We start from the raw sequence: 9,351 nt of genomic DNA, 5'->3' as shown, positions 1-9,351 counted from the left end.
GCTGCCTGTGGAGGTAATGTAACGTCATACAGAGTGCCATCCAGAGAAGAGCTTTAAAAGTAGGTGTAAAAAAGTGCACAATTTGAAAAACTACATAAATATACAAAATAAAATAGATCCAAGGATGAGAAAGCAGCTGCAGCAGCTCATGTTGGAGTCTAGCTAGTCCCACTGAAAGTTTTGCTCAAGCAAAGTGAACAAAAAAGGAAAGATTACAATCTCTCCACCTTTACCCACTAGCTAAAATGGGCCCCAAACTGCTATACAAACATTTCACTTTTCTGGTATTTATCCCAAATCCCCTACATAAGTCATGATATAAGAATGTACACAAAATGTTCCACTTCAGGACTCTGAAAATGGACACCTCATCGACCTTTGTACTGAACTGGTATCTCCTCAGTGCCAGCACCTCACAAAGCTGCTTCCTGGGTTTTGTTCATTAAAGATGTTGAAGTAATGTGTCCAAAGGTCAGCCTTGGGAAAAGGCACATTTAAACAGTTTTTACACCCATCAACATTTTCTATAAGAATAGAAGTTTACAGCACCGATTCCAGGGCGGGGAAAGGGAGGGGGGGGGGGGGTTTCACTGGACCCTGTGTCAGAATTTTACAAGTCCTTGTTTTTTTGCTCATGTCTTCTCTCCAGAAGATGTTGGCCATCAGCTGACAGAGCCGTCTGTCTCACTATCCTTTTCAAACTCATCTTGAATGTCATCTGTGTTCCCAGAGTCACTGCTTGCTACTGAACTGTTAGATGGAGAATTCCTGTGGAAATAAAAGTAAGGCTCAAACCTATAAAAATTAAGCAAAAACATGCACTGACATGACACTAGCTTTTGACAACTCCTTATTTCATATTTAAGCAAAAAGATTGATTTAAGAAAAAATTGAGCTTAATTGGTCAGGGCCCCCATCAGTATATGTATGTATAGTAGTTATAGTTATGGGTTTCCCCATTTGCAAGGCTATTTTGAAGGCAGCAACCGAAATTACTCGTTAAGAACATTTATATTTAACTATTGCTAAACTATTAAAGCGGGCCATTTGCATAAATTCCAATGAACTGGAAATTAGTCTTAGAATGTGCAAGTTACAAATCAAGACATACTTATAGAAATTAAATGTGAATTTTAGGTCACAGCCATATTCTTTTGAGTTGCATGGGAACACATGCTAAGCTTTACCAAACCTGGCTCTATTGCTGTATGCGTTATCTGCGTTAGTATGATTCTCCCAAGTGCTCCTCCCTAGAATAACTTCCTAATTCATTTGACCTCAAGGGCTGTTCAGTACAGCCCATGAAGTTAATCAACATTAAGACGGCAAAAACACAGCACTGAATATATTTGTACAGCCCCTTAACCACAGTAGTAATGCTTAGAACATAAGAGTCTAATTAAGAAGACCTTATTTATAAGTGTGGGGAGTATTCCAATATCAATTATATTCCTCTCCCAAACACAAATTATTTAAATGCATGTATATTTTCAATCTGTTATTCCAACATATATGATATTGATGGAGTTCTACATATTACTTTAAATATATGGGGATCTTCAGATTTCTATCAGGTATTTCCATCATATGGGAACAATGTCCCTAGTTGTTAATGGTGTTCCTTTCATCCTCATTGATCAACCCATAAAATATTACTCACTTTTATACAGATATGCGTTTTTTCTAAACTGGTTTTTTAATTAAATACTTTTTTAGTATATATATATAAATATTACTTAGCTTAATTTAGCCAGAGAATATAGCAGCAATTTTCTATCCAGCTCAAACCTCTGCCGACATGGCCAGGTTTCGTTAATACTTCCTCAGGGAAGAGGCTAGCATGACTGAGACGCAGTGATAATCATGCTAGCCTCTTCCCTGAGGAAGTATTAACGAAACCTGGCCATGTCGGCAGAGGTTTGAGCTGGATAGAAAATTGCTGCTATATTCTCTGGCTAAATTAAGCTAAGTAATATTTATATATATATATACTAAAAAAGTATTTAATTAAAAAATCAGTTTAGAAAAAACGCATATCTGTATAAAAGTGAGTAATATTTTATGGGTTGATCAATGAGGATGAAAGGAACACCATTAACAACTAGGGACATTGTTCCCATATGATGGAAATACCTGATAGAAATCTGAAGATCCCCATATATTTAAAGTAATATGTAGAACTCCATCAATATCATATATGTTGGAATAACAGATTGAAAATATACATGCATTTAAATAATTTGTGTTTGGGAGAGGAATATAAGTGATATTAGAACATAAGAGTAGCACATACTGCGTCAGACCAATGGTCCATCTAGTCCAGTATCCTGCTTCCAACGGTGGCCAAGCCAGGTCACAAGTACCTGGCAGAAACCCAAATCTTGGCAACATTCCATGCTACCAATCCCAGGGCAAGCAGCTGCTTCCCCATGTCCGTCTCAATAGCATGTAGATAATTTTACTTACCTGTAGCAGGTGTTCTCCATGGATAGCAAGTTACAAGTCCTTACAGCATGGGCAATATCAAACAGCCCACACAAGAAAGCTTCTCCAGTTGCTTCACTGCACGTGTGCCCTTTCCCCAACTGCCACTATTGCACAGGACCACTTCATAGTCGGCTTGAGAAGAACATAACTTCTTAGGGAGGTGGTTGGTTACCAAGGACTTGTATCCTGCTGTCCATGGAGAACACAAGAATGACAGCAAATCCTTCCAGCATGAACTCCATAGCTACAGCCTGCCTGGGAAACAAGGATATGCAACAGGCAAACATGCCAACTAGCTATTTGTCTTGGGGGGGGGGGGGGGGGGGGGGGGCAGGGGGATAACATGGAACAGGAGAGAAGGAGGATGGTATTTGATTTTAATTGCCAAAAATTCTGGAGGGTAGACAGGTCACATCAGGAGTCCTTTTGTATGAACAGACATCCCATATTATAGTACTGAAAAATATTCTCCATAGCTCTTACATTGTGAGCTGTAATATGATCTTGGACTGCACGTCCTTCCCGTATGCCGGGTAGGTTTGACTTTCATTTAGCTAGTTAGTGTTGCTGGCAGCCCCTGTCCTATTTGGGTGAAAAGAAAATAGTTGGGTAGACCAAAGGATTTAGTCCCGTTCAAATGGGTCAAGGCTTTCTTGCAATCTAATGTGTGCAGTGTGCTTTCAGATTTTGGTAGGTGTGAGGCCTGGGAAAAGTGTTGACCAGACAATAAGACTACGATGGAAATCTGACACTACTTAGGAAGGAACTTGGGAGGAGTGTGTTGACCCACCCTGTTAAATTAGTGTAAGGTGGATAGGTTAATAGATCCTGGAGCTAGCTCACTCTGAAGTCATCGCCATTAAAAACAGGCCAGGTACTTTAGTTCACAGTTATCAAGTTCGCTTATTTGTCGATATCACAGTTTTGAGTGGGTTAATAAATTATGGTCCCATGAAATTAAGACTTCAATAGAAGTCCCACATAAGTGGAACTAAAGGCGTAGAGAGATGGTCTTATGGTGTTAAGCACTAATTACACTAAGGTGTACCCTAAAGAAGTGCTTTTATACCTGAGGGACAAATGTACAAGGAATCTAGGGCTTTTGTCACAACAGATGGTAGACCTCCTCCACTTAAATCCAAGACATTTGAGTGAAATCTCTCCTGGAAGCCAGTATATTGGGATTTTAAGAGTACCTGGAGCTTGTGTTATCAATGAATTCCCCAGTTCATGAGTCTTCTTATGGAAAGTTCCACAGAAATAGAAAATGATGGCAGAAAAAGACCAAATGGCCTGTCTGCCCATTCATAGTCTCTCTCTTTCTCTCAGATCTATGTGATTGTCCCACACTTATGAATTCAGATAGTCTCCACCACCTTGAGAAGCCGCTCCATATATCTACACCCTTTCTGTAAAATATTTCCTTACATTACTCAAGTCTATTCCATTTTACTTTCATCCCATATGTTGGACTTACACAGAGTAACGTTTGTAAGTTTTCCCCCTTTTATCGTATTTCAGCTTTCAGTAAAAATCTTATTGCTTGAAAGCCTATATTAAAGGATACTAGTCAGAAAATCTTAAAGTTTCCATGTACACGTGACTGGCTCTGTGGAAAGATGAAGGCTGAAGTGGTCCTATGTGACAGCAGACGGAAAGAAATGGTGCATGGTTGGTGAATTGACTCAAAAGCTTCTGGAAAGGCTTTCTAGTGTGGAGGACCAACATGCTTGCTGTGAGAATTGCTATCCTACTTGTCCTCAAAGAAAAACCATGATTATAACGATTAGGCTCTCTCTCATAATTAATCATAATTAATGAGTGGACTAAGACTTGTAAACAAAAATATAACAATGACAAAACCCACTTGACTAGTGTGTAGTCGAGATGATTCTTTGGTAGTGCATACAGTACATATTCCCATCTGCAAAACACCAACTCCTCAACTCCTCTCCACCAGCCCTGTATTTGTCCCAGTACTAGCTTTCCTCAATTTGTTGATTCTTCTGCCTGAGGTGGCCTGCACGCATTCATTCTCTCCAATGGAGAAATTAGGATTTACCTGTTAACTTCCTTTTACTCCCACCAGACAGTCCAGAACCCTGAGGATTTTTCCTGTCAACCAGCGAAATATTGAATTGTAAGCTCTGTCCTATAAGGGTACTATGCAACTTGAGCTCTCCAATATTTCTCAATCTCCAGCAGATGGTGATGGGTGGTCAGTGCAGCTCCTGGGTAAGGAGGTCTTACCTCCATAATAATTTTCAGAGATATTGGATAAATCCTGATAGGAAAAATGGATTACTCACTGACTCAAAGTGTCTAAAACCTCTTTTAGTAACACTGCCAGTGGCGTTTTCAGGCTAAACTACAGCAAATATGCACATAGCCTGAAACCCCAACTAGCTGTGGATCATTGGGCTAGGTTTGAGGAGCCTTACAAGATGGCTGTTATATTTTGGGGTGAATCCCTAACCCAAACTGCTTAGCTAATCTCGCTGTAACTTGTTACACTGGTGGAATGCTACCTTCCAGCAGATCCTCTGATTAACCTCCGACAAGTTTCCATTTGCACATCAAGGCCTCGCTTCATGCTGCACATCTCCATGTATTCATGCAGGTGGCGGTTCATATCACTCTTAGCTGTGGCCAGTTCCAGCTGTGTAAACAAGATACGAGATCATCAAATGGGCTGGTCCAGCCTCAGTGTAAAAAGATAAGGCTATATTCCCCTGACCCTGGCATAAGCATGCTTGACAGAGCCCAACATACTTTCTGTTCGTTCTGTGCACTGATTCTGAATGTTAGCACTCTGCAAGCAGCATCAGTTATTTCCCTTTTCTACCAAATTGGACCCCAAAAAACACAAAATGTTAATGAAATTATGAAGGAGATCCTGTGTACGTTGCTACCTACACAAGAGCTGGTCTGTCCTTTATTAACAATTTATCACATTTTTGAAGTTCACCCAATATGTTGAACACAGGCAACAGTTACAACAGTCAATGTTCACAGTACATATAGCATAGTATGTTACTTATCAACACAATACACATTAAACATCTTAAGACAACAAAGGGTACAAGAGGAGGGAGAAAGGATGAGGACACGTGGAATTCCCAGAAATTTGATAGGCTTTGCCAGAGGTAGTGCCTCTTGTAAATGATCTGAGTTTAAAAAAAGGTTTGGACAAGTTCCAGGAAAAATCCATAGTCTGCTATTGAGAGACATGGAGAAGCCACTGCTTGCCCTAGATTGGTAGCATGCAGTGTTGTCACGATTTGGGTTTCTGTCAGGTACTTGTGACCTGGCTTGGCAACTCTTGGAAACAGGATACTGAGCTAGATGGACCACTGGTCTGACCCAGTATGGCTACTCTTATGTTCTATGTTCATGTAGTACATGGGAAACATTTGGGTGTGGAATGGGGGTTGGGAGGGCAGACTGGCCGGGAAAGGTCCTGCCAAGATGAAGCCACACCTACCACCAAGGATAGGAGGATAGTATAGACACCATCACAATGGGGAAGTGGTTCAAGGCAAAGAAGACAGAAGGGTGGCAAGGCAGCAGCTTAATCATTTTAAATAAATTTCAGATAGTCCACTAGCTGCATCCAAAACGTCTGTTCAAATCTGGTTTTAAGCAGAAAGTTAAGGCATCCGTTCTTAGAAAATCACTGCCTCGAGACCCATTTTAAAGATTCTCTCATCCTCATTTCTTACCTCAATCTGATCTATTGTTTCTTGATATTCTTTGTCTCTTGTCTTGAAGAAAGATTCTGTTTCATGTATCAAATTTCCTAAGTTTTCTTCTTGCTAAACAGAAGACATTTAGACACATATGTTGTAAGGCAAATTTTTTTTCTTTTAGAAATTTATTGAACTAGTAGAGCAAATAAATAATCTCAAAAGTAGAGCAACAACAAAGATCACCCCAACAAACCCCTTACCCCCCTACCTGAAAAGTAGACTGGTGTTTATCCAACCCAGGTGCAGAGTCCAACTTGCAAAGAATTTGAGGCATGGCTGGCAAGGCTTACTGTCACCATGATCGGGTCAAAGCCAATTTTGTCACCACAAAAATGAATTACCAGTTTACGGAGGCCCACAGTGACCCCAGATGGCTTAAAGTGGAGTAAACAGTGTACTGCCCTACAGGGGTAGGGCTTACTGAGCACCTGTTTAGGGAAGTCCAAAATAGCAGTCCACTAGAGCAGACCCACCATACATATGGTACCCCGTTCAACACAGGATCTCCAGCTACAAGACAATTCTAAAGATAGGCAGGTTGGAGACACCAGTACAAGTATGGGAGGTATGCATTTTTGGGTCTACTTAATAGCCCAAACATCCAACATTTTCAGCAGGTTCCATTAAAACAGTTGAAATACACAAAGTGGTGTTATGAAAGTCAGTGCTATGAAAACCACAATTGTTATCATATTGCTTTGGTGTATATTTGACAGTGGCTATAATGCTACACTAAACCTAAGGAGGCTTTCCATTTATTCTAAAGATGAATTAGATTGTCAGCAGTTGAAGATTAACTTGCATCACTACTTCAATTATTTTTATATGATAGTAAAAAAAAAAGACAAGCCCCTCTTCCCCCCAACAAGATAATTTAGCTGATGAATATGTTTCAAAGAAAGCGTATCAACACAATGACTTGTGAGTAAGTGGCCAAAGAGAAAGGCTTTTGGGAAAGATGCCTGAAGATATTCAGGGGCTTGATGACCATATATCAAAGGACTGAAAACAACCCATGGAAAGTTCAGAATGTCACTTAATAAAAAAGTGGAAAGATTCCTACCTCGCCCTGAATTTCAATAGATGGATTGCAGTTAGCAAAATCTTCCCACAGTAAAAGCGTGTCCTCATTCTCTTCCCATGTGAGACTGTCACAGTCATCATCAAAATCAAAGGTGTCTCTCCTACGAAAAGAAGAACATGGTCAGTCCTACTCTAAAGCACAAATTACTTCAGGGGAGAGAGATGCCTTTTGCAAGGTTAGTGATAAGCAGCAGGAAAAAGTTGAAAATGTGCTTTTGGCAGGTGTTGAACACCAATTCTTTCCCTAGGGGAACTACACCCAAGCACCATCCTTGAGTGAGCTGGCAATGAAGGCATTATGCACACAAGCCCTTCACTGTGGCATTATGTGCATATATAGACTTAAAGTCCACATGGATGGACATTGTCTCACCCAAGTTCTGTATATACATAGAACAGAAAAATAACAGCAGTGAGTTCATTAATGAAGGCTGATGTGGTTTGCACTATGTCTAGAAGCCCAGTCTGAACATCTTGCCACCCCCGAGTTCACATACAAGTAATTCCAGCCTTAACCACATGGTGGCGCTCTAGAATCACATTTCTGCTTGAAAGCAAATGTCTTGCATTTTGTACCAACAGTGGTAAATAGCAAAAGTTTCTATTTTACTATAGAGGACAGAGTGCTACCCGAAGTTAAAGCAGTGCAGCAAGCTACCTCAACTGTCTGCCAAAAGGAACTCGCCTGTTAAAGTTCATTGCATTCCTGGGGTATAGTGTATAACGTGTTTGCATACAATCACATCTTTGGAGCAGAGCAGTCGTAAAAACATATGCAGCAGAAATGTTATAAACAGGCATCTTTCTGGATTTTTACAGAATTATCCCCTTTGCTAAGGGAATCAAAGGCTCTAATCTTGTCTTCCTAGGACCACCAATACAGCTGCCATTAGACACCTTCAGAAATGTATTCAGTCTTAATTTGGAATACAGTTTTTAAATCTACACCATAATAAATGCTTCTAGACTGCCTTATCCCCACCATAGCAGATTAAAATATTACAGATATATAAAAAAAATTCCCAAGAACCCTATTTCATAAAAGAGATATTTCAATAACTTCAGAAAATATAGGTAGAAAATGAACATTTAACAGTAAACAATTCCAAAGTTTCACTGCATAAAAGGGAAAAGATTTTCCTTATCAATAGAGCTATTCCAAACCCGACACAGGCATAAACCAAACTGGCTCGCCATTGTCTTAGTGCAGCTTAGAAACGGAGGGGTTCCCTCCATAGACAAACGGCAAGCTAAGTTATGCTATATTTATCATATGGAGTAACTGACAAGGGAGTTGAATGGGAAAAGTGTGGAATTCCTACGTGGGGATGGACCTCTGGACTCTTGTTTGGTGCCCATGTCATTTTCATGGGATTATTTTGGAAGGGGGGGGGGGTGTTTTTTCCTAAATTGTTAAAAATGGAGGTTTCAACTGTTGGGATGTTTGTGTGAAGCTACCACATTTTGCACTACGTATTTGTCAGAATTATAACTAACATATTCTGTCAAAGGTCAAAGACCTTCTATAAAGTTAAAAAAAAAAAAAAAAAAAAGGAAAGGAAAGGCCAATTAGTGATTATTTTTGTTGTATTTGACAGAACTTTAACCTGATGACTTCAGCACTGAAGAAAACAAATGAGAGAGTATTTGACTAATTTTTGCATCAACTAATATGACCTTAAAAACATCAGGCAACTTCCTGTGTTATTGAATAAATTGTGCAACAGTTGAAGATTACCCAAAATCCATTAAGCAGAAGAAAATATAGGTTTTGGGAAGGTCAGAGTTAAGTATGGACTGGGGGGCAGAGGGGATTTATAGGCCACAGGAGAATATCTAAATTGCAAGAGAAAGAGGAACCACAGAGCTGTCCCAGAATGGAAGCCACCATGCATGAGTACTACTACTTAACATTTCTAAAGCGCTACTAAGTAGAGACTTGCTTTCCAAAAAGCTCTGGAAACTACTGATCTACCTGTGCATTCAAGTGAACCAATGACCATACAGCTCTACAATGTCCTCCGAGATCCCC

At 39.9% G+C, this 9,351-nt stretch overlaps 1 protein-coding gene across 1 annotated transcript in view; it reads right to left on the bottom strand.

The window, feature by feature from the left end:
• Nucleotides 1–575: 575 nt before the first annotated feature.
• The window catches only part of IFFO2 (intermediate filament family orphan 2), a 72,724-nt gene continuing 63,948 nt past the window's right edge, over nt 576–9,351 (bottom strand). The window contains 4 exon segments of the mRNA XM_030222407.1: nt 576–768; nt 5,016–5,146; nt 6,210–6,302; nt 7,300–7,420. Of these exon segments, the coding sequence (XP_030078267.1) occupies nt 663–768; nt 5,016–5,146; nt 6,210–6,302; nt 7,300–7,420 (451 nt within the window). The 3' untranslated portion in view covers nt 576–662.

The sequence above is a fragment of the Microcaecilia unicolor genome, chromosome 13 (assembly GCF_901765095.1).
Source record: "Microcaecilia unicolor chromosome 13, aMicUni1.1, whole genome shotgun sequence".
Taxonomy (NCBI): Eukaryota; Metazoa; Chordata; class Amphibia; order Gymnophiona; family Siphonopidae; genus Microcaecilia; species Microcaecilia unicolor.
Note: the sequence above shows the minus strand (reverse complement) of the source record. Positions and strands in the feature narration are given on the sequence as shown.